This window comes from Talpa europaea (genome assembly GCF_964194135.1).
Source record: "Talpa europaea genome assembly, chromosome: 4".
NCBI lineage: Eukaryota > Metazoa > Chordata > Mammalia > Eulipotyphla > Talpidae > Talpa > Talpa europaea.
Genome location: NC_140070.1, coordinates 45,784,787 through 45,810,298, shown reverse-complemented (window position 1 = coordinate 45,810,298; position 25,512 = coordinate 45,784,787). Strand labels below are relative to the sequence as shown.

Sequence of the window (25,512 nt, the reverse complement as noted above, 5' to 3'; positions counted from 1 at the left end):
AAAAAGAAAGAAAGAAGCCAGTAGAATATGTTCTGGCTGTGCAGATGCAATAGTAATTACCATCTTGTGCATGATCCTATTATCATTATCACTTCAGCCCCCAAATTATAATGAATCCCATTAAAATATAACAAAATAACCTCTTTGTCCTTTTGTTATTTATTATATCCTGAAAATCAGTCCATGAATATTTATCCTTATAGATGTTGCCCTGACAGTGTAAACTGGCCAGGGGCAGGCCTGAGGGTGTTGCCATCTGTGACCCCCCCAGGATGTACCCTGTCCTCCCCACCCTGGGTCTCCCACTGTTCCTGAATGAATGAACCACTAAATTCGTAAGACTGACTGATCCATTACATAAATAAAGAAACTGTTGAACAGAACCATTGAGGAAGGTGAGAAAGGTTAGGTTACATAGCGAGAGGTTCCTAAACAGGCTGGACTACCAGAAGAACCATGCTGGGCATTTTTTTTTTCATTGTCCTTATGTCATCCTTTTGTATTTCTTACCACGGAGAAGGGAAGATGGGGCACTCTGGGTGGAGGTTGCCAGGGAGAAGCACCAGACACGCCCTAAGATGGGCAGCTTTTGTTAGATCCCAAAAGACTGGCTGTCGGGAAGTGGGCCCCAGGCAGGGCCTGGGGACTTAAGCCCTGAGGGCACTGCCAGTGTCTGCTTCCTGGAACAGGGAAGGAAAAGCTGGAGATTGACAACTCCAAAGGAGGCCTCACCTCTCAGAGGCGCTTCACTGTATCTTGGAGCTTGAAATGTCTAGTTCCCTTTATTTAATAACTTTTGCCCTAAACTAAGTGGAATCTTTCTGAATGGTAAAGTTTCATTGCTATGACTACTTTATCATTTTAATGGTTTATTTTTAAAAGAAATGCACGTTTAGCCTGGTCTCTTGGTAACAAGGACAGTGGGAGCCCAAGTGACTCGGCCACATGTCCTGGGCCAGGCATCACTTGTTCCCAGGTGGTGACTTGCCCAAGGAGCAGACCGAAAACCGGATGATACCTCAGTCTGGAAGGGAGAAAAGAGGCTTTAATATGAAGGTCAATCCAGGAAATGTAGCCGAAGAATGGCAGCTCAGAACCCTAGCAGGGGATTGGGCTGGGAGGGAGGGAGAGGGTAGTGTGTTCATCCTGCCAGAACCACAGCATTCTTGCAAGAGCAAAGGGGCTTCTTGCCCTGATGGCTTCCCCAGAGAAAGGGTGTTGGGGTAACTGGCTCATTTTCTCCCTGTGACAAGAGATGAGGTGAGGGTAAGTCACAGAAGTTGGGACTTTGGGAGGAAATTTGGGATCTGATAGAGGATCCTCAGCTGGAGAGTATCTGTGTCATATCTACAGCTGAAAAGAAACCCTAGTTTTTGTATGCATAAATACATTAAAATTTATTTAAAAATATAAAAAAAAAATAAAAATAAATCCTTTTAACTAGGGGCTTGGAGAGTTGGATGAACAGGAAGGGGTCCAGGCTCAGCCTGCCCTCCCTTATGGAAGGGAGCTAACCCTCCAGGTTCCAATATCCTATGATTCTTGAGGCTCCTCCGGGGTGCTTGTATCTTCCTGACACCTCTCTGGGAGCTGGTATGCTGCTGGCTAGAGGGCTTGGAGCGGCTGCATGACTGGCTGAGGGTGTGGGGTCATAGCTCTACCAACTGTTCCCTCCAGAACTGCCGTGACCTCAGGCCAGGGTTCTCTGCAGCCTGCCTCCTCTTACCCTCAGAAGCATTCTTAGCCCACATACCTGGTGTGCCCCCAGGGTGTTCTGATATGTACTTGGCCCAGGTTGCCAGGCAACAGGGATAGAGCTGCCCTGCCCTTCCTGATGGTGGAAGTGTATTCCATACAGAGAGGACCTACACTAAGGACAACAGAGGTGACAGCTCCCAGGTACTTCTAAACACTTCTTTCTGCAGCCAGGTGGATGAGTGGTAAGCAGGGAAGGCTGGAAAAGGAGCAGAACCAGGGGCAGTGTCCACACCAGACCAAGCAAGCTAGTGACCTGGCCCCAGCTCCTACTCCAATCCCTTCCCTGACTCAGTGCTCCTGAGTCCTGGGTTCCCCTGCCACACACTGTATGGAGGTGTTGGGCAGTACCAGCACTACACTGTGCTCATTTTCCTCACCCAGACACTAGGGTTAATTACCTTATTAAGGTTTCATGAAGTCAGGTACATCCACGAGGGGCACATGGTAAATGCTCAAGTGATAAGTAATTTTGTTAATGTAATAGTGACAGCATCCCCTTCCCCCTTGTGCTATATGAAATAGGGGCGTGACTTTTTGAGAACCATTGATGGGTCATTTTTTATGTTAGTGAGCTGCAGGGCACACACCTTGTGATCCAACAGATATGGCTGCTGACCCCATTTTATAGATGAAGAAAGCAAGGCTCTGCAAGGTGAAGGCTTTTACAGAGTGCAAGACCCGGAGAGCTGCCAGAGAGGGCCGGGAAGAGCACACAGGTCTCCCCGGCTTCCTGGCCGGAAGACGAAGGTGGGGTATGGCCCAGTAAGAAGCAGGAAATCCAGGCCCCTTCAGCCACTTGGTCACTTTGGAATCACCCAGGGTATGGAATTTAGAGTGTTTATGAAAGGAGTAAGCTTAAGCTTCCTTTTGGCTCTGAATTTCTGTCTGTCTGGGAATGTTTATTTTCTTGAATCTTTCTCTGTCGAGTCAGGCCTCAGTAATAATATAGGATTATAGGGGAGGGATTTTTGTGCAGCCCTACAAGGCCACACTGTACTCAGTTTTACCCAGACAGGCACCTTGAGCTCTCCTGTCCTTTCTGCCTCCACAATTGCTTCTGTTCTGAGAAGGGACTGCTCGAAGGAGCTGGTGGCCCTTCCAGACTGTTCCCCTCTGCTGCCTACCTGCTCAGGGCACGATTACTACCTGTCAAGAAGCAGATCATAAGATATGTGAGCCCCCATGGCCCTCCGGTCATTAGGTGTGAGCCCCTGGTCCTCTGGTCATTCGGTATGAGTCCCCGCGTGTGTATTTCTTCTCCCTCCCTTTCTGTTTTCCTTCTCTGGTAGATACTTCTTTGCTATCTCCCATGAATTCCATTGTTTTTCTCTGCCAGCTTCCAGCTCCCCAACAAGGTCAGGGGTCCTCAGGATTTGAGGGAGGCCAGCAGTGTGTAGACTAGGAGAATCCTTCACCCTGACCGCACAGAAAACAAGGCGTGAGAGCTAAGGAACTGCATGGAGGCAGGATCTGCCGTCCTGAATCCAGCCCTAGCCCAAAGAGGGCAGCCTGTTCATGTCCAAGTCACGGGGTTTGTTGGCCATGTGCTGGGGCCTTGGGCCTGCAGGGTGATATGCAGCTTTCGGTAGTGGTGCTGCCCACCCCAGACTTCTGACACTCAAAATTAAAGACTGGAGCTTCCATGGCAACATTGACGCTGATTGCAGCATGGAAAGTGATGGGGTGATTCTGTATTTGTGGGGACTGCTGTGACAACTGATGCCATCCAACCCAGCCAAGCAGGAGGGGCTAACCCACCTATCCTGGGTCTCTCCCACCTACATTAGAAGCAGGTAGAACCCCAGATGTTGGAACAGAAGCTCCTCTCTTACCTCTATCATGAAACAAAGGGGCCACTCTCAGTCCAAGTTCTGGTCTGGACAGAGGTCTCAGCCCATAACATCCACCTGAGCTTGGGAAAGGCTGGATATGAGTACAAACACGTGATGAAGTAGACATGGCAGACCTCAGCCCCTGCCCACCCACAGCCTATGTCTAGGGCACCTAATAGCATCAGTCTTAAAGCAGAGAGGCCTATGAGGCTCTGTGGCAGGGAAAAGCCACTTCACCTCCATAGGAGAGGAAGTGGCATTCTTGGGAACCTGTGAATGCGAGATGCTGTGGTGGACGTATATGGATGTGTGAATGAGTCACACCCTTGCATGGTCTCCTCCCCTTGAGAGCAGCTGGAATCTGAGACTTGCTTCCAGCCAACAGAATATAGCCAACAGGTAATTGGCAGACATTCCTGATTGTTTCTTTAGAAGATTTTTCTTGCTGGCCTTGAGGAAGTGAAGGGGCCTGTAAGGGGCTCATGTGGCAAGGAACTGTGGCCTCTGGGAAATAAGAGCAGCCCTTGGCCAGCAGTACCCCTGCACTCCCAAGTGTGGAACTCAGTCCTCCAGCCACAAAGAACTGAATTCTGTTAACAATCATAGGAGCTTTGGAGAGGACACCCTGAATTCCAGAAAGGAGCACAGCCTTGCTGAAACCATGAGTGCAGCCTGTGAGGCCCTGACTGAGCACACAGAGAAACTGAGAGATAATACATGGATATTGTTTTAGCCACTAAGTTTGTGGTGTTTGTTATGCAGCAACAAGTAACTGAAAACAGACAGGGTGAAGATTCTTGATGAGGGTATACCACTGAGGTGCCCTCAATGTGCATACCAGGAGTTGGAGCTCCCAGGGGGACTGTGACCCGCCCCAGTTGAGCTGCTGCCTGAGGTCACTGAAAGCAGGCAAGAGGGAGCCACTAGAATTGTACCCTGGGTCTTTCTCTGCCACTGCTCTTTCCCTGAGCCTTGAACAAACCTACCTGTGACTCAGATTTTTCCTCTGCCACTTGCAAAGCTGGATGGACAGTTTTCTAGGTGCCTGCCTGACGTGACTTAGATCTGTGATCCCTCTCTCTGGAAGCCAGGCTTCTGGACTGTGGTACAGCCTACTCTCTGCTGCTCCTTGGCATGTCCTTTGCATGTTTCCACTGGGGCTTCAGGAATCAGAATCCTCCCCTCCTGGGCATGCTTCAGTAGGCCTTAAGGGCTTATGGAAACCTGAGGTGGAGCACTAGGCTCTGCACTATGTGGCCGTGGCTCTGGTACTGTGTCATCCTAGGCAAACGACCCCTCTTCTCTGACCTCACATCTCAGCTCAGTGAAGTGCGTGGACAAGATAAACTTGAGTGTCCTCAGTGGCTTGCAGCATTCATGGTGCTGCTCTTGAGAAGGGCTCTTTAGGGACCTGGAGCATGTGGTTGTCATCTCCTTTGTACCCAGGCATCCAGTTCCAGGATAGACCTGGGTGTTAACCATTTCCCCTTGCTCTCTCCCAGCATCCTGGCTCTCTGGCCATCCCAGTGCCTGACCAGCAGTTGTCTCTGTGGTCCTATATGCCCTGCTAGGCCAAAAATCCTAGAGATCTGGAGTGCCTTTTCCACCCCAGAAACAATGGTACTCATCTCTTAACCTCACCTAGAAGGCATCCCTACTCTCCAAGTGAATCCTTAACATGACCTTGAGTTCATCCTGCGGGCAGGAGGATGCTTTTTGTCTTGACTGGATGGGAAGGTTTGTACATCCACTCCTCCCTCACCAGCTGGCTCTCAAGGTGCAAAGGCAGGGACTACACCCATCTTCTCCTTGGCAAAGAGCAATGTGAACAGCAATGATCAGGCTGTGTGCAAGGGCAGGAAGAGTTGTGGGACCAACAGAAGGAGGAAAACAACTTCCTATCTTATGGAGACCTCTGAGTCTGCCCCCATCCTGTCTAGCCCAGAGTTCCTCTGAGAGGGAGTGGCACCTGGAAAGTTGCCCTTCTATGGCAGACTGTGGCCTAGAGGCACCTTCCACCTGTCTGTGCAGGCCTGGTCTCATGGCCAGGCCACAGCTGTGCCCCATGGATGGGGGGGGGTCTGTGGATCCATTGTCACAGGGCCCCCTGACTGAATCCCAGATGAGATCATTGGAAGCACAAACTATGCCCTTCAACTCTGTCTACCCATTCTCACTGCCTCCCCGCTTCCCTCTCTATCTTAGTGAGGCTTTTACCACCAGTGCCACAAGCAATTTGCCTTGGGAAGAAAAGGATAATCTTGAACATGTTTATACTATGCCAAATTCCACGCTGTGGATGGGCCAAGAGTTCCTATCAGTTAAATAAACTCCAAATTGCATTAACACCAGCCTTGTCAAAACATCAGCTGGTGGTGGGAATTTAGCATGTGCCTCCTCCTTTCACACATACATGCCCTCACTATGAATTAATTCTCCATAGCACCATGCATGGCAGACATGTGGTAATAATTGGTGATTGGCATGTGTAGTTTGTCTGAGCCCCAGAACAATCAAGGAAGCTCTGTCCCTGAGGATCCAGACACTGTGTAGACTGAGTATGAGTGTGAGTAGCTCTGCCGTCACACAAACTGTGGTCAGATCTCAGATGGTTTCCAAGAAGCCCTGAAGACATCATCCTTGTAAGGTTCTTAGTTCTACAGCTAAAACACCAGAGGAATTGCAGAATTCCCCTACACGCCAGGGACTTTGGTATCTGCTGATTAGAGCATGTGTGTGTCTGTGTGTGCGCACACACATTCACACACATCTCAGTGCGTGTGCACACAAGGTGATTATTCATGATGTCTGCCAATTGAGCTGCTCTTAGGCTTGTTCCAGTTCCCAGCCTGTGATTAGAAGGACTCACAGTGGTTTCCCAGTGCCCAGCTAGGTCCTAGTTCTCTGCAAAGGCCAAGTTGATACCAAGAGTAATTATATTTTAGTTCCTTAGGAAAATGTCATATTGATTGGTTGTGTTTAATTAATCAGAACAAGCCATTTCCCAGATGTGCCCAGAATTTGAAGGTAAATGAAGCCATGTACGTGTGTGCATAATTTTAAAAAATCTTATTTCTTTTTTCCTTTTACCTTTTGAATCTTGTATAATTTTAGGCAAAAAGGGAGTTGTAAGAACACTTCAAAGACCTCATATGCATTTCATTTGGAATGTTAACTTTTTACTGTTCTCGGAATCCGCAGCACTTCTGTGAAGTCTGTCCCCCATTGTACCTGTGAGGAAACTGAACTTCAGAGATGATAGTAACTAGCCCAGGATCACACAGTAACTAAGATCCATGTGTGTGATGTGAGTGTGAGTGTGCTGTTCTTCTGCCCAAAGTACTGTCATTCTTGTGTTGAAGGTTTACTAGCAAAGAATTTCCTCAACATTTGATTATCTTTATTTCACCTTCATTTAAAAAAGATTTTTGCTGGGTATAGAATTGAGTTGACAAAATTTTTCTTTTAGTACTTCAAAGATGTCACTTCATTTTCTTCTGGTTTGCATAGGTTTTTTTTTTTTTTTAAGATTTATTTATTTATACAAGCACTGGGTACAGTCAGAAGTGCGGGAGGGTGAGAGAATTCACCAGAGCCAGAGTGGGGAACAGAACAGGTAGACCGACAAAATACACTGCTGAAGGGAGCAGCGGGTGCAGCAGGAGAGGTCTGCACGCCATGTGGGACCCTCACCGGAGGGCAGGGATCAAACCTGCCCTGCAGAGGCTGCGGGCAGCTTCGTGAAGGTCTAGTGGGGACGAATTCTGCTGCCTTTTATATGCTTGAGATATCTTTATTTCATTTTTGTTTTTGAAAGATATTATATAGTATATATATATATATATGAAAGTTGTAGAATTCTAGGTTAAAAGTTTTTTCCTTTCAGTATTTTACGTATATTTCTCCATTGTCTACTTGGATTGTTTTTGAGGAGAAATTGTTCTCTTTACAGTTTTCATTTTGGCACTGATTCTGTTCCATTTGATTATGATATGTTTCTTTCATGTTTCCTTTCCTTAGGGTTTGTTACATGTTTTGGATTTGTGGATTTGTAGTTTTCCTCAAATTTGGTATATTTTCAGTAGTTTTTTCTTCAGATATTTTTTCTGTCATTAATCCCCTCAAACCTACATCCTTTTGAGGGTGTTTGGCCGCTTGATGTTATCTCATAGCTCAGTGGTGTTCTGATCATTTATTTTTATTCTTTTTTCCACTGTGTGTGGTTTTTTTTTTTTTTTTTAGATCTCACTGTGTCTTCAAGTTCATTGATCATTTCTTCTGGGACTAATCCCATCCAATGTACTTTTTACTTCACACATTATAATTTTTACCTCAGTAAATTTGATTTGTATCTTTTAAAAAATGTCTTCTACATCTCTGTTTAACTTTCTGAACATATGAAATGCATACATAATAACTTTTTCTTATTTTTGTGGCTAAATCTAAAATCTGTGTCAGTTTTAATTTGATTAATTAGGTTTTTTCCTTATCATTAGGGATCTGTTTCATTGCTTCTTTGCACACTTAGTAATTTTTTTATTGAATGCTAGACATTGTGAATTTTGTCATGTTATGTATTGTGTAGATTGTGTGTAGGCACACTTTAGAGATACTGCAGATTTGATTCCAGATCACCACATAAAGCGAATATCACAATAAATCAAGTCACACAATATTTTTGTATTCCAGAACATACGTTATGTTTATACTATATTATAGTCTCTAAAGTGTGCTTAATTACAGCTTAAAAACCAATGTACAGACCTTAGCTATAAAATACTTTATTGCTTAAAAATACTAACCATCGGGCCTCCCCGGTGGCGCAGCGGTTGAGCGCTGGGTTGCGAAGCTGCCCGCAGCCTTTGCAGCACCGGTTCGAGTCCCGGCTGCTCCCCGGCCACCGGAGGAGGGTCCCACATGGCCGCAGACCTCTCCTGTCGCCCGCTGCTCCCCTCAGCAGTGTACTTCGGTCCTTCTGCCTGCTCTGCTCCCCACTCTGGCTCTGGTGAATTCTCTCACCCTCCCGCGCTTCTGACTGTACCCAGTGCTTGTATAAATAAATAAATCAATCTTAAAAAAAAAAATACAAAAATACTAACCATCATCTGAGCTTTTAGCAGAAAATCATAATCTTTTTGCTAGTGAAAGTTCTTATAAAAAATGCAGTATCTGTGAAGTACAGTACATCTAGGTATGCCTGTGTTCCTATCAGTGTTATTCAGATTTGCTAGTTGGAACCAGAGTGGTGCTGAGTATGAGGCTAATTATTACCCTCTACTGAGGCATAAACCTCTGGGTCCTCTCCCACTATCCCCTGAAGATTGAGGCTCTCCACTCCTCTGGGGCAACAGTCACTGTCTAAGCCACACACTGTTTCCTTGGATCCATTTTGGTGCTCTTTCCTCAGTGTTAAGTAGAGGAACTGTAGGAGATTGATTGTATTTGCTGATCAGTCCTCAAGTGCAGACTTGAGGGAACCCCTAGGCAGACCTCTGGAGTTCTCTCTCTCTGCAGCTTCCTCCTCAGTGTCTTATAAACTCTAGCTCCCTTGTTTTCTCTGGACTCTTCTGCTCTGTCTCCTCAACTCAGGAGGCCTCCAGGTTCCATCTAGCTCCCCCCTCCCTTTGCTGATCCCTGAAATTTTCTCAAGGCAGCAATGTGGGGCAGGTATGTGACTTACCTCATTTGTTTCATGTCTCTCAGGATTTACTGTACTTCATGCCCAGTGTCTTGAAAATCGTGTATTTTATCTGACTTTTGGTTGTTTCAGGTGAGAAGATGAATCTTGTCCCTTTTATTCCAGCTTCCCCAGTAGCTGAATCTTGGGTCCTTGTTTTTTCATTCAGTCATCTGTTTGTAAGGGACTCCAGTCTGGGCCCATGACTGTGAACACTCACTTGGGCAGGGGGTGCTGGTCTAGTGAGCATGCTTGGTTTTCATCAGTGATGTTCATCCACTTGATTATATAAACATGTAAATTTGCTCTTTCAGTAACCATATGGTTTCTTCTGGAACAATTCTTAACAAAAAATTCTTACGGAAGAGCTCTGGTTTGGTTTTAGCTCATGAATACTGTGAATCTTTTTTGGTCATTTGTTTCCTGGTATAGTATTGTTTTTTTCCCCCTTTACTTTGACTGCCAGAGAGCTCAGGCAATTTTTCAGTCTGACTTCAGGGAAGATGCTACAAGATGTATTTCTGTGAACAAACTTTTTGCTCCAGCCTTCTCTTTTTAGCTTACTTGTCCTTTGCCTTATATTACTCTCAGAATTCTTAGTTACAAACAAAAGAAACCTACTCTTGCTCTCCAGCTGATTTATGTAGACAGTGATGTATTAGAGCAATGATTAGGGAGTTCAGAGTCTCAGACAGGCTCAAAGGACCAGGCCCGGGGAACAGCAGCCTAAGTCACATCAGGCCTGGTCCAGGTGGAGACAGGTTCCTGTGTTAGGAACTGGCAAGAGCTGATGCTGAAATCTACATTGTGACTGCCTCCACTTGCAGAATCTAGAGGCACCCTGTTCCTCCCGAGATGCCAGTCATCCATGATGGAGTCTTATTGGGCATCTGGTGGGAGAAACTTAGGTCATGTGCCTATAACATAGCTGCAGGAGAGGCTTCTGCATCGGGGTGGATGGCTTTGTAACTCCCCAAACATAGGATTACTCAAAGGGATTAGGAGGCGATTTAATATTGTCAGAGATAGGTAGCTATTATTTTAAGCAGTTCCATTTTCAAATTGTATTTTCATAAGTCACCAATAATCCTTTTTGGGGGAAGAAGCAGGGCATTTACCCATGCAATCAAATTAGTGCAAGTATGCCTTGTACACTGCAGTCACATGCCAGATAGCACAGCCTCCGTCTCTGTGCCAGCTCACCCTCCCTAGACTATTGCCCCTCACCCCTCCCATCAGAGCAGTTAGCCACATCATAGCCCTTCCTTGGGCTCTCAGTGCCCCAGGCTGAATGGTTTTGGGAAGGAATGTTTGAAGGTTAGCAAGGCCAAGGGTCAGAGGAACTCAGCATACAGCAGGAAAGGAACCCCTCTCTTGGTACTTCATCAAGCCATACTTCGGCCTAAGTCAGTGTTGTCATTAGCCTAGAAAACATCAACGGGGAAGTAGACCTTAAAGACCAGGTGGCCTGACCTCATTGGAATAATGACCTCAGCCTAGTGAGTGGCTGGACTGAGATGCATATTGGCAGGTAAGTTTCTTCATTCGTTGGTTTTGTAATTCCCCTTCATTCTTTGTTCTTTTATCAAGGTCTGATTACTTCTCCTGTGTTAGGCTCTTGCTAGGACTGCTCCTGGCCAGTGAGCAGCTCACCGTGTAGTTAGTGGAGACTGCTGTCTGGTGCTGGGCACCTTCTCCAGACTCTGGCCCCCAAACCAGCCATCTATAGCATTTCTGTAGGAAACATTTAAGTCCCGACGTGCAGCCCCTCTGTGGGACCTGGAGAAGACAACCTACAGTGCAACCTCCTTCAGGTCAGCATGCCATGTGTTTTTTTACAGGCCTTTTTCCTAAGTCTTTAACAATCTGATGTCCTCTTTCTTTGGTATGTTTCTCTCGGGGGGAGAAACTTATTTTTTTCAATTAATTGATTGCCCAGAGTTTTGCGCCTGCCCCTCCCTTCAACCCCATCTGGTGTTCTCCAGGCTTCAGATGAGAGAGGTTAGAAATTGGGGCTCTAGATCACTTCTCGGTCTTGAACTCGGGATGCCTCTGGCTCAAGGATTCCTCACAGATCCCTGGACTTGGAAGTTGGGTGGTCTTGGGTTTGACTCTTGGCTCCACTGCTTCTAGGCATCAGAGCAGGGGGCACATCTAGTGGAAGTGTACCCATAGTTGTTCGTGCTCACAGCAGACTTGGCTGTCATAGGCAGGGACATTGGTATTGCCCCAGGGCCCTGAGGATCAACTCTGGGCTGGGGAAGAAGAAATCCCCAGTCAGATGTGGACTCTGTGTTAGAAGCTCCTGGTGTAGGTTAACGAAGGATGATTTGCAGTGTCCTGAAAGCTCATCGGTTTCAGGGCAAGAGAAGAGATGAGGACAGGTCCAGAGTGCAGGCTAGACTGGGGGCTTTGGAAATTGAAGAGAAGTTGGAGAGAAAAAGAAGGAAACAGAGGTGAGGGTAACTTGCACCAGGTAGGAGAGGTGGTCCAGCCCTCCCCCAAGGCAACCAGAGAGTCGCCTGGGCACTCATCCCTGCTGTCTCCCTGTTAACCTGCAACCCTTCTCTTTCTGCTGAAAGTAGAACCTCCAGGGAAGGAAGCCGGTGTGCCAGGGCATTCGTACAGGAGAGGGGAAACTGAGGCTGAACCTCTCAGGCCACAGTTCTGGTCACTTTGTAGAGCCCCAGTAGGCCACAGCTGAAAGTGTTTAGGAGGAAAGAATGGCATGGAGCACCAGTCAGCCTGGGAGTACCAGGGGGCTCTTGGATGCTAGGGTTACTTCTCCACTTGGAACCTTAGATTTCCTGGATTGCAAGGACCTTTACTCTACTTTGCTTTAAGCATGAACTGTTAAGAGGTTGCAGTTCTTTAGAACTCATGCATCCTGTTACTTCTTACACTAGTGGAGAAGCTGAAATGCCATAGTGGATGCAAAGGTTTCAAGGTCCACAGCCAGGCAGGGGCAGATAAGAGGCCAGAAGTTCCTCCTGTCCCTACTGGCTTCTCCTTTTCCAGCAGGCAGGGCATGGGTGGCAGGGAATGGATCACACCCTGTTGCCCCTGACTTTAAGCAGGCTTCCCTCCAGACACCAGGTTTGGGTAGGGATGTGGCAGGTGAAGAACAGTGGGGAAGCAAGCGGATCAAGAATGGACCAGCCTCCCACAGGAGCCGCAGAAGGCCAGGCCAGACCCAGCCCCCTTATCTGTCCTGCCATCCCCTCCCTTGATCTTCCTTTCCTCCTCTCTCCACAGTTCCATCTCTGGATCCCTCGATGAGGCCCAGGTGGCTGAGCATCCTCTGGCAGAGGGAGTTAACACACTTAATTAAAGTGTCCAATGAAGAGCTCTGCATATTTCTTAATTACTGTCTGAGTCTTTTGGGGGATGGTTTGAAATGGGATTTTCACGTGTTTCCTCATTTAGCCTACGGTGAGCCAGCCGGCCCCTCAGGGCTCAGGTAGGAGCTGTCAAAGACTTGGTCTAGAGTTGCCTTACTGAGAAGGGATGGCAGGGTGTGGTGCGGAGGGGGGACCTGGCCCCCGTGCTCATCCCCTAGTCTTGTCTACCTTGCAGGAACGATGGACTGGATTTCTGTTTTGTGAAAACAGAACAAAAGGAAATGAGGATCGGACAGATGGAACTGGTGTCTCTGCCTATTCCTGCGGCCCTGCCAGTAACGGGGGACTTTGTAGGCAATGGTGGAGTCTTCTCCCTGCATGCCTAAGGAGCGGGAAAGCTGGGCCAGGATGACCTGACTTCTGTTCCTGCTGTAGGACCAGAGCTGAACCCCTTGGCAGGCAGGCAGCCATGGAAGCTGGTGGAGTGAGTGGTCCCATGGGCGAGGTCTGGGTAGGGGCTAGTAGCTGATGGTGAAGGGCCCTTCTCAGCATGCATGTGAGTAGCATTTCCCATCTGTTTTGGGAACTGAGGCAGCCAGCCCAGCCTGAGAATGGGTGTGGACCTGAGCCTTGGGGGAGCAGATTTGTCTTTTCAGCTCCAACCTTCTGACAGCTGCAGACATTGTTTGAGCCTGTTTGATGGGAGGGTGTGAACCAAAGATGCAGATACTTTTTCTCCGGCATGGGCACTGCTTTCCTAAAAACATAGGCATCAAGGAAGTAGGCACCCCACCAGGGTGGCCTAGAAATGGCAGTGAGTGTGCCCAGTGACTCTTCCCACTCTGGACCCAGGTCTGTAACCCCAAGGAGGCCCAGATGGGACCTCACTGTCTGTTCAGGAGCATCCTGGAGCTGGTGTGGGTGGTACTTGGGAGTATGTGGTGAGAGCTGATTAGAGCCCAAGGTTCCAACTAGGTGTGGTGAGGGGGCTAACCCATCATGGTACATGCTCTGCCAGCCCTGGGTGGTTTTGTCTTTCCATGGCAGCCATGGGGAAATGTGGATAATTGAGGAATGTATGCACTGGATACCGCAGCTCACATTCCCCAGGCTCATCCCAGTTCCTCCCTTGGAAAATCCATTCTACCTGCCCCCACCCCTAACCAGCCAATGAAGACCCAGCCCAAATGCCACCTTCTTCAGGGGTGGCTGCACCTGCACCAGCCTTTTTTTTGGGGGGGGATGTCGCTCAGTGGCTTCACTCTCAGCTAGCCTCGTATCTCAGGTATTTGCCCCTACATCTGATGCTGCCACTGATTGAGGCTGCTGAAGGGCAGAAGTACACCTGTGAATTCCATGCCCAGCACTGACCTGGACAGAGCCCCCAGTGCGTGTTTGTTGATTGGGAGTCTACACAGAGACTCATATCCTCTCTGACTATCTAGAAGCCACTGAATGTACAAAAATCAATTTAGTTGAGGCATACCACTAAGATGGGGGCTAGGGCCCCTGAGAAGCTGGTGGGTGAGTGACTCCCAGGGGTAAAGTCTGGGTGGGTGCTGGTAGCTGGTTATGAAGGGCTGGTAGCCAGTCCACCCTACAATGGTAGAACCTCCTAGGTATGTGGGACTGAGTTTCCCTGGACAGTCCACGAGGATATAAGACCACTGGGCCCATGGCTCACATTTGCATAAGAAAATAACTATTTCATGGTAAAGCCAATAATGGGAAATAAGCTTAGATTGTCAGCTCATGAGATTGAATGGTTATTGTTAATCATTATATGATGATGTCTTTCCTGAATATAGTGCTGGTGTTTGTGCTTTGCTCTGATAATTTTAAAGAAAGCTTTCATGGGTGACTTGATTTCATGGTGATTACTTGGTATTGCTCTTTGTCCTATTTCCTGGGGCTCAAGGAGTGGCTTCATCATCTGCTTGTCATAAAGCCAGGTGACAGGGAAGTACGCTAGGCTTTCTTCATATTTAACTGGCCACTCGACCTTATCATGCCCACCTCTAGCCCCACCTCTGTTTTTGTTGTGATCTGCCATCTCTTGCTGGACTCCTGCACCCCATCTGGCCCCTGTAGCCCATTCTCCCATAGCAGCGTATATTGTTTCCTATAGCACAGTTCTGTTGCACTGATTACCTAGTGCTGTATAACAGACCCAACCCAGAGCTTAGTGGCTCAAGAAGAGAATATTTACTGTGCCTCTGGTATCTGTAGTTTGGGCAGTTTGGGCGGGGAAAGCATTTGTGTGTTCACCTTGCATCTGTTGGGGTGGCTAGAAGGCTGGGGGCTGGAGTTATCTGAAGACTTGCTCACCTATTGGTGTGCTGCAGGCCACTGGCTGTTGGCTGGAAGCCTTAGTTTCTTGCCACGAGGTGTCTCTATGTAGACTCCCACTTGCTCCTTGCCTTGGGCTTTCACGCGGCAAAGTGACTGGGTTGAAGGATTAGCTTCCAGAGTGTGAGGGAATGAGTTTGTGTGACACCCCAGTGTCATTTCTACCAGTCATGGGCCAGGATATCACTCAGCCCTGGATGCTGTCAGTGGTATGTTTTAAGAAGAGCATGTGGGTGGGAGATACTTTATATACCACAGTAGGAATTCTGAACAGCCATGCTTATTTCCACACCTTTCTGCTTAGGACTCTTCTGAAAGTCCATTTACCCTTGAAGACCAGGTTCCTGGTTACAGCCACGTGCTCTGGCCCCTGTCTCCATGGGCCTTGCCTCTTTGTCCACTCTCCCTCCCTCCACAAGTGACCCTAAAGATGAATTTTAGCTTAAATCTCCCCCACCCGTGACCACATGGAGCTTCCTTAAACAGTGTTTGTCCCTTCCCTCTCTCCTCACACACTTTGTCTGGCTCCATTTTCCCCAAGTCCTCTAGGTGTGTCCTGGATGCCTCCTGGACACACTGCTGTCCCTTCTCAGGAGCTTTTTGTCTCTGCCTCTGTGCATTTGCTTGCACTGTCCCTGCCTGGACTCCCTTATTCCCTGTGCTCTCCCCTCCCACAGCGGGGCGGCTGCCTTGCTTCCTCCAGCCAGCCTGACTGCCCTGCCCTGGCCTCTGCCTGCTATGACCTCCAGCTTTGCTGCCAGCTGGACCTTTCCATGAACCAACCCGACATCATGCATGAGCTATGACTCTGGCATCACATGTGGGCTTCTCCACCGTTTACCGGCCCCGTGACCTTAGGGATCATTACTAATTCATTGGGTTGTGATGAGGGAACCTAAGTGAAGCACCTCACTTCTTGTCTGGCACTGAGTAGAAGCCCAGTAAGAGTTAGACAGACTTTCCTTTTTTTCTTTCTTAAAGGTTCCCAGTAAATACTCAGTAATGAATTTTTTCACCCTCTTTTGCTTGAAAGGGGAAAAATGCATCTCCCTGCTTAATCATGTGGGACTAAACTACCAGAAGATTACAAGAATATTGTTGAGCCATGAAGAGAGAGAATAAAAAGCTCACTAGTGATCTGCCTGCTTATTTTTAATAAAATCCTGCTAGCAGAGCTGAAACCTTACATTCAGAAAAAGCTCTGCTTTGCACAGTGGTGTTCAGGAGCTGCTGTTTGGAGGGATGCAGTGCAGTGTGACCTTGAGAACAGGGCTGTGTGTGCAGGACAGCTCTCTGGGGCTCCAGGGGCTGGTTGGGGGGCAGGAGAGGTCGCAGGGGGGGGCCTTCGCCCCTCCCACTCATCCAGCCCTGGCCAAGATGTTCAAGTGCTGGGTGCCGCTGCCCCCTCGGGCCTACCCTCTGCTGCAGCCAAATGGTAGTGCCCAGTCAGGTGATGACTCCAGCTGTCCTGCCGCCCTTCATGGCGAGACTGAGAGTGGCCTGGTGGATGGGCTCTACAAGCTCTCCATTTCAGCACCTTTCCCCAGGGCGGTTGTTGGGGGTAAGGCATGGGGTGAGAGGGGGCTGCTGCTCTGTAGCGGGGAGAGGAGCTTGGCAGAGGGCAACCCTTGTATGGGGAGCTTCTTTATGGGGAGGCTGGCCAGCAGAAAAGGGCTCCTTTACTAAGCTCTGCCCAGGGCTCTAGGAAGCCTCCCAGAGGCCAGTGTAGAGGATGCTGTTTCTGTAGTTTGTGTCGGCCAGTGTTGCCCAGGCTTTGGAGATGGGTGAGCCCCACCCTGGAGCTCAGGGCCCTATGGTTAGACTTGCTCAATTTGGAGATGTGGAACAGGACACGCCCAGGGAATGGGGGTGGGGGCTCTCAGGGACTACTTCCCAGGAGAGAGGACATCTGCATTTCCCGTGGAGTGAGCAGGGCTCTTCTGGAGGTCGTCAGGGCTACACCTGGACTTGCCATGCACTTTGGAGAGGAGGATGATGGCTGATTTGACGGTGTAGATGGGGAGGGTCTTGGTGGGCCTTGGGTCCAAAGTTATAGGAGACTTAGAGAATTGGAGGTGTCTAAACAGGAAGGCCAATCTGGTAGCTGTGGAGAGAGTAAGGGGTGACTTGGGGGACATCCTGAGGCAGGAAAAAGGAAGCTTCTGCTCTGAGAAAAATGGGCCCAGTGGAATAGTAACATCAGTAGTGATTCTGCGATCAGGTCCAGAGCTCAGCTGGGGTTCTTCAGACTTGCTCACTTCCCTTTCTGTGCTCTCTTGGTCCCTACAAGATACTTTGGTTCTTAGTTTCTGACCTTCCAGATTGGGCCAAGCACTTAGGGAGTGGGGAGCGGCCCCATTCCAGCCAGTCCCAAAGAAAAGGTGCTTTGACTTGGCAGAATCCGTTCCTGGGAGCAACATGCCATCCACAGTGGAGGCAGTAATGCCCTGGCAGAACCTTGGAACCCAGTGTGACCCACGGATACTAAAGAGAGTCAGGGAGAGGAGCTCAGTTCCTGTCCAGGCCCCTCCATCCTGGTCCTACAGCTGCCATGGACAAGCAGCTGTCAGCTCATCTCCCCTTGTATAAAATGGGGGTGGCTTGAGTACCCACTTCAGAGCTGAGGACCAAACTGGGTGGTGGTAAGGACTGAGTTCTGAGTTCCTGTGATCTTCAGGCAGGTAGGTGGCCTGTCTCTTCCGCTGACCTGGAATCTTCTCTGTAAATGCAGGGTTTGGTGCTACCTGCTAACGGTTTTTGTGGGAATACTGAAAAATAGTGCCACTGGAAGGGACTGGCATCCAAAAGCCCCATCCTGCACAGTTCCAACAAGCAAGTTGTTTTATTGGAATTTTCTTCTAACTAGAGGTCACCCTCTGAGCCAGTACTAATCCACTGCCAGTGGCTGGTTTTTCAAGAAGGGGGACTAGGTAGTAGAAGTTCTCAGCCACCCTGTGAGCCTCCTGTTCCTTTAGTGGCTTTTTGTAATTTTACTGTTCCTCCTTCCTGCCTAATCAGTTACTCTAAGGAAGAACCCATTGGAAAAAGAACCCATGTCTTCTTCTTTACTCCCAACCCTACCCCTCCACCAAGTGTAACATGTGGAGTGTTACTACCCTATGCCCTGTAAGGGGAAGAGGCCGTAACTTTCCATCCTCCCTTAGAGAAGGAGGTTGCTGCACTCTCTCCAATTTCTTCTGCTGCTTGCAAGTTCAGAGTGCTTCCCTGAATAGTCACTCTGGAAAACCCCCCCTTAGTGAGGTTGCAATCAGATCTCATCTTCGTGACTTCTGGCCTCAGAGATGATGGTGTGGGAAGCACTTTACAAATTTAATTTCTATCAGAAGATCTGCGGGCAGTGTCCAGGTAAAAATGGAAAAGATCTTGGGTGCATCACTGCTCACTCCAGAGATGTCGTTCTAGAAGTATAGCTGCTCTCACATCAGCTGTCATGCTGCAGGTCAGTCCTGGCACTACCCACCCAGAGTAGGTGTCCAGCTTCCCATGTTTAAGGGTCTAGTCCCTAACAAGACTGCTCCCGACTTAAGACACTAACCCCAATGGGGCTGTCACCCACACTTCTGACCAACTGACTACAAATGCAGGGGGTTCCCACAGCCCTCTTCAAGTTCCATAATTCACCATAACAAATACAGGACTCAAGAAAGCTCTCTACTGCCCTTTACCGTTTTCTTATAAAGGATGCAGGTCGGGACCAGCTAAATGAAGAGATGTGGGGGCAAGGTCTGAGAGGGTGAGAGCTTTCATGCCTTCTTCCTTTAGAATCAGGGTACTTCAGCCTGCTGGCACGTCGGTGTGTTCACCAAGTAAGATGATCCACTGAGCTTCTGAACTGATTGGGGTTCCAACCCTGAGTCACCTTGATTGGACATCAGCCATGTGACTAAACTCAGTCTCAGCCTCTCTCTCCTTCCTGCAGCTTGACCCAGCACAAAGCTTCAATCTACAATCACATGGTTGGTCTTTCTTAACTGCCTAGTCCCCAACCCATCCCCGCCCCCGCCCCGGGGGTCCACCATGGGCCACAAAAACTCGGGTGTTTTAAATAATAAAAACACTCCATTATTTTCCCACGAACCAAAGAGTCAAATTCTTTATTAAACCACAGTGGAGGTGGTGGTGGTTTTCTTTTTTTCCATGTCTTTCTGGAAACTGCCTCAGCTATCTCAGCTACCTGCTGCCTCCTTCCCCTTGTAAGAATTTCTGTATGCCTGGTACATTTATTATTTATTTCTTGCTACTGCTCTTTGAAGTCTTTGCTATTATCATACACATTTTAAAAATGAGAACTGAGGCCCAGAGGAGAATGACTGCCTTGAGGTGTCACAGCTAAGCTGTAGCCCAGCTAGGATTTGCATCCAGCTAACCACTTGTGGGTCTAAGATTGGGTCATGTGAATTTGCAGCATCTGAATTTGAACATCAGATGTCCCTTCTGGCTAGAAGTCAGTTGTCTTCCCCTTAACGATGTTGACTTAGAAGATGGTGGCTCTTGCCTGCTAACTCCAATGCTCTTGAGGCTTCAGTACTGGAAAGGACCTTTCCTAGAGGAGTCCCCTTGCATTGCCTTGTTCTCCCTGGTCCATGACCAGCCAACCTGCGAGGCTGAGGCCGTGGACATTCCATTTGAGCATCAGGGAGTGGCAAAGTGGAGCACTGCGGATACCGACTCTTGATTTCTCTGCCAGGCTTATCCAGGTAGCCTGAAGCGGAAAGGACTCTGGACCAAGCTCAGCTGGCCAAGCCCCTTCTGAGGCTTCAGGAGCCATGTCACAGGCTCGGTGGGACAGGGGAGAGAAGCACTCCGTGCTGGGCCTAACCTGACAAATGCCCCTTCATCCACTCCTCCCCTCCCAGATGGTTAGAAATGCCGCAGTAGGTATTTCTGCCACTGCCAGGCCCCAGGAGACCTATCTGTGCAGCATTAGGTCAAAAGTCAAACCCTGTAGTTTGGGAAATTAGCAGCATTTGTGGGATTCCCAAGAGACTTCCTGGTTTCTCTTAGAAGGCATTTGCAAATGTGGGAGAGGATCCAAGGTTGTCACAATGACTGGGAGTCCTGTTGACATTTACCTGGCAGGGTCCAGGGATGCTAAACATCCTGAGAAGAGCAGGACAGTCAGGTACAAGCTCACAGCCTAACCCTGCTCATGAGAGACTCCTGGGGAATAACCCTTTCGTTCCTGGGTTACTGCGCACTGCTTCCCGGAACAGCCCCTTTCTCGCCAGTCCTCCGGCTGAATGCCGCTATCCCAGCCTGTGACCAGTGGCAAAGTGTTATTTCCAAGTGAGCACAAACATGGGAAAGGAGCATCTTGTTCCCATTTGCTCTGATTCTTCATATATGGCTCCAGCCTCAGTTGGGTTCTTGTGGTTCAAGGAAGACCTGGGATTGGCTGGGGGAGGACCCCTCCTCTGGCAAGAACCCCCTGCAGCCTGCCTGGAATAGACGCCATCACCTTGCCTTGGCATCCCTCTTTGGGGGCCTGCCTCCCCCTTCTGTTTCAGTAACTCATCCTTTCCTGTGGGTGTTTTGTTTGGTTATCTGATTTCTGCACATGAATTACGTTTAGAGGAGCCTAGCTCAAATTCCACGGCTGAACCCCTCTCTTCTTGTTTTGCAGTCGTTTGGTTATCTGATTTCTGCACATGAATTACGTTTAGAGGAGCCTAGCTCAAATTCCACGGCTGAACCCCTCTCTTCTTGTTTTGCAGTCGGGAAGACGTCTCTGATCACACGGTTCATGTACGACAGCTTCGACAACACATACCAGGTGAGATCCTGGGCATCCCCAGGTCTGCAGCCTTGACCGCTCCCTGGGGACCACAGTGGCCTTTCTCCAAGCTCGCTAAGGCTGGCGTGAAAATAGACTGGACCTTGGCCCTAGGGTGGCCATTTTTGTGGTACCAGCCCATGAAAACCCTGACCTTTCTGAAATCCAAACCTTGGTAAAGGAAACTGGTGAAGATATTCACAGTGTGAAGAGAGAATCATTTTTTAGTCTGTATTCTCTTGCTTCCTTTGGGCAAGTTATAACAAGTAGAGTGTTTGGTCACTTGGGAGCTGTCCTCATAAGTGTTGGTTATGTTTGTTGGACACCATGCAGTTGTGTTTCCTAGAACAGCCAGTATGCATGGCTCCACATGGGCAGGAGGGTGGGTGGAATGATTTCTGTGGCTTCTGGCACTTGAGGGTGATCTGGGGTCAACCAGTGGCCTAGATGGGGCTTCAGGTGCCCTGATAGATGAGCTTTTGGGGATCAGTAATTTTTAACTTCCCTGACCTACTCTGAGTAGGACAGTTTGTGCTAAAGAGGTGAATTTTTCCTACAATTACAGCTTTACCCAGAAAGTACCAAACTTTACCATTTCAGCTTTTTTAAGAAAAAAGATATTTTCTTCATTAAATCAGAGACAAATTATAATCATTTTTCTAAGCCAGCAGATCTATAAGATACTAATTGCAAGAGATGTTGTAGGTATTATTTGAGGAACAAAAGATAGAGAAGGTTCAATATGTATATAAATTTGGGGAACACTGGTGAAGGAAATTAAGTTGGCATGTCCACTGTGGGACTTCTCAGGGCCTTTACTACCTCAGTGTCTGGTTTTGATTTGCCGAAAGAGGCATAGAGTATGCAGGAGCCCCTGAATGTATTTGGTCATGGAATCCTTTTGTCACTGAGTCCTCAGAGGACACATATTTATAGAACACACCGGGGACTACAGTGCGAAGAGCTGCCTGCCTTTCTGGACTCCGAGATTTCAGAGCGCAGCTCACTTTGGGTGACAGTGCCAGGTCTACATGTAATCTGTCGTCTCCCTCCAGACCAGTTATCGTCCTTGCCTCAAATATATCCCTGTCTCTTTCAGCCTCTTTCTGATTCCCTGCTTTACCTCTGCCGCGATGCCAGATAACCGGTGGGCCTGGTAAGATAGATGGTAGGGTGAGAACATGAGGCTCTGGGAAGGGGCCACAGTGAGGTGCACAGCTTAGATGTGGCTTCGCGGTTATCTTGACCATGCCTGTCTGTGCTGCGCTCTCTATGCCAGCACTCTGTCAGTGCCTTGGTGGGCTGGCCAGAGGCCTCTCCTGACATGGGGACTGTATTGACATGACAGCACTAACAGACTTCAGTTCTGAAGTCTGACTTGGCATTCATTTGTGTGTGTGTACATGACCTCACATGTTTGAAATTTTGATTTTAAAATTTTGAAATTTTGATTATTAGATGTTTTGAATATTAAGTTATTTATAATACCTCTTTTTGGTATCCTGTTGAATGGTGTGATTCTCAGGTGGTTGGTATTTTTAGTGTGCTAGGTGGTAGAGACAGCCTCAGGACCTCTGCAGTGTTCCTCACTGGTGTAGACCAAAGCCTCAGCTACTACCTATTGTATTCAAGTCCCTCAAAATATCAGCCAAACCCCATTTCCAGTCTCATTTCCCACTGCCCACTGGCAGTCTGCATGCCGCTGTCCAAGGGGGCTCCCTTCTTGCTGCTCCCACAGTGACACTATCAAGGAGTCTCTGCACCTTGGCTCATGGTGTCACCTCTGTTGGGATGCCCTTTCCTCTCCTCTGTGAAAAATTCTTCTGACTCATCACAGCTCAGAGCACAGGTTTGCAGTGTGGGTGAGACTTTCCCTGTGCTCCGCCCCCTTCCGTGACACTCTCCCCTAGCATGTTGTCCTCGGGGCTCGTTTAGCCTCCAGACTTATAGGTGCTCCTTTGTGGGGTTCCTGTGGCTCCACTGCTCCATTCATAGACCCAGCACAGAGCCTGGCCTGAGCTGGTGTCACAAGTACCTGTTGGTACCTGTTGGTTGAAAAGGCACGGTCTGCCTTGGTGCTTAGACCCCACCAGACTGACAGGCCGCAGAGGCCCCAGGTGGCACTAGCGGGAGAGACCTAGAGAAAGCCAGTGCCCTTCCCCTGAAGCTTTTCCTTTACTGCAGCAGGTAGAATTTCTTTACATGATACCCTTTAAAATGGTAATTAGGCTGGGAGGCCGGAGCTCCAATTCTGTGCATACATAGGCTCATTTTAATGAATCCTCTGGAGATGGAGAGGGAAAATGCTATTTAGTTTATTTTGTTTTTCTTAACATGGTGGAAGAGAGGTTTTGGAAGTAGATGAGAGCTCCAGACCTGAGAGATGTTCCCAGTCATCCCTTCCCCTCCCAAACATTCTGTCCATCAGGATGGACCCTGTGGAGTGACTCTGCAGTACACCTAGCACAGCCCCTGGGCCCAATCCCCTCCCACTGCCTTGATTAGCTGAGGGGCCAGTACAGATCATCCCTCCTTTTCAGAGTCTCTGGCTCTGACACTACACCCCCACTACACCACCCCCCCCCCCCCCCCAGTTCCTTCATTCTGACAACAGATGTTTATTAGGTGTTTACTGTGTTTGGAGAGACAGCAGGAGCAAGTGGCCCTGGAGCCTGGCCCTGCCCTCAGCCAGGGCACAGAAGGCACAGGGTTTTCAACCTTATCCTGTGTGGCAGCGAGTAGGTCCTCCTTTGCTGAGACTAAATGTGCCTGAGGCCCCAGGGGCTGGCATGAGAACCTGCTTACAGAATTGGGTTCCCCTGCTACACCTCTCAGGCCCAAGGAGATGCCACCTTGTGAACCTGTGAGCAGAAGAGCAGGTCTTCTGCCACCTCCTGCCTGGCACCCACCCCCCACACACACCTTGTTCTCCTCTTGACACATCTGCTCCCCAGACTCACCACCCCTCCCATCACTCCATCTAATCCAGTCGCTTGAAGAAGTGAAAGATCAAGACTCAAGCAGACTGGTGAGATTCATGTCTGTAAATACTTCTTATATAAACTACTCACTAAAAATCACTTTCAAAATGTATTGCAGAAGAAACCTGCTGGCACCTGCACCGAGGGGAGACAGTACTGTGTGTGGGAAGTCTCCTCCTTCCCCTAGGCCAAGTGAATACACCAACAGGCCTGGTCCCAGGGCCACTTGTTTGAATGCTGCCCTGGAGCCATAATGGGAGACTTCAGGCCTCTTCAGGCAGCTCCTGGGCATGAAAGAGGGGTGAGAGGATTTGGTAGACATTGGCTGCTGGAGTCTCTCCTGGGTGCCTCATGGGTTCTCTCTTGACTGCACATCAGCTGGTCAGGAGACTAACAGACTGGCTGAGGCATTAGCATTTTTTAAATTTCAGAAGTGATTGAGATGAACTGATAGTGAGTCCTGGAGCCACATGCCCCTCCATGGACCTCTCACCAAACTCAAGTTAGGGAACCAGCCTAACAGGTTGTCCAGGGAGAGGGTCCCAGCCCACCTCCTGGAGCTTACCCAGCCACTCCAGCAGCAGTGGAGTGGAGAGAGGAGGTGCATTCCGGGGAAGCTGTGCCTGCCCTGGGCACTCTGTCAATGGCGCCTTTGGGGAAGGAAAGGAGTGGTTGTGTCCACTGTACCCTCACAGGCTGTAGGGTTGTCTGAGGAACTCTCAGGCTTCAGCCGTCCTCACTGTCATTCCTGCCTACTCTGCGCTAGACTGCGTTCATTTTTTTTTTTTTTGGATTTATGTATTTATTTATTTTTATTTTTAAACCATATTTGCTTTCCCCCACCCCCTCAGATTGAGTCCCCATAGAATTTCCTTCACCAATGCACCCGTGCACCATCACCACAGTCCCCTGTGCTCCTCCCTCCCTCCCTCTGATCCCTCTCCCTCCTCCTCCCCTGCAGCATGTCTCTAATTCATAATTGTCTGTTTTTACTTTGTTGTGTTTTGTACTGTTATTATTTTTTTACACTGATGTCTTATTGTGTTCCCCTATATTCCTGTTATAAGTGAAACCATCCAATATTTTTCTTTTTCCTTCTGACTTATTTCACTGAGCATAATTCCTTCTAGCTCCATCCATGTTGCTGCACATGGCATGAGTTTATCTTTTTTGATTGCTGAATAATATTCCATTGTGTATATATAACACATCTTCTTGATCCAGTCATCTGTTTTTGGACATTTGGGTTGTTTCCAGGTTAGACTTCTTTCTTTATCTTCCTGGGTCTCTATGAGTCTCCTGGGGCTGCCATAACAAATTAGTACAAATGCAGTGGCTTAAAACAATAAAAAGTCATTCTGTCACAGTCTGGAGCCTAGAAGTCTGGAACTGAGATGCAGCAGAGCCACGCTCCCCTGAAGGCTCTGGGGAAGAATTCTTCCTTGTCTCTTCCAGCTCCTGGGGCCTCCAGATATTCCTTGGTGCGGGTTGCATCACTAGTCTCTGCCTCCATCTCGCGTGGCTGTCTTCTCTCTGGGTCTGTGTCTCCTCCTATAAGGACACCAGTCACTGGTTTGAGGCACTCACCGAAGTCCAGGATGATTGTTCACTTTGAGATTATTAACTCATTACATCTACAAAGACCTTATTTTCAAATAAGGTCACATACTACGGTTCCAGGTAGACAGAATTGGGGGGATATTATTGAACACCATAACCCCTGGCACCTCCCAGTCTGATCCCATTGAGAACGTGACCTTCTGGCCTGGACTTCACCAAC

At 48.6% G+C, this 25,512-nt stretch overlaps 1 protein-coding gene across 2 annotated transcripts in view; it reads left to right on the top strand.

Annotated features, from left to right (window-relative positions):
* Nucleotides 1-25,512, top strand: part of RAB6B (RAB6B, member RAS oncogene family) — a gene marked incomplete at both ends in the record, with an annotated part of 54,523 nt that overhangs the window by 5,611 nt on the left and 23,400 nt on the right. For both annotated transcript variants that reach the window (XM_084231052.1, XM_084231051.1), the window contains one exon: nucleotides 20,693-20,751. In XM_084231052.1, coding sequence (XP_084087178.1) covers nucleotides 20,693-20,751 — 59 coding nt within the window. The remainder of the gene's footprint in view (nucleotides 1-20,692; nucleotides 20,752-25,512) is intronic.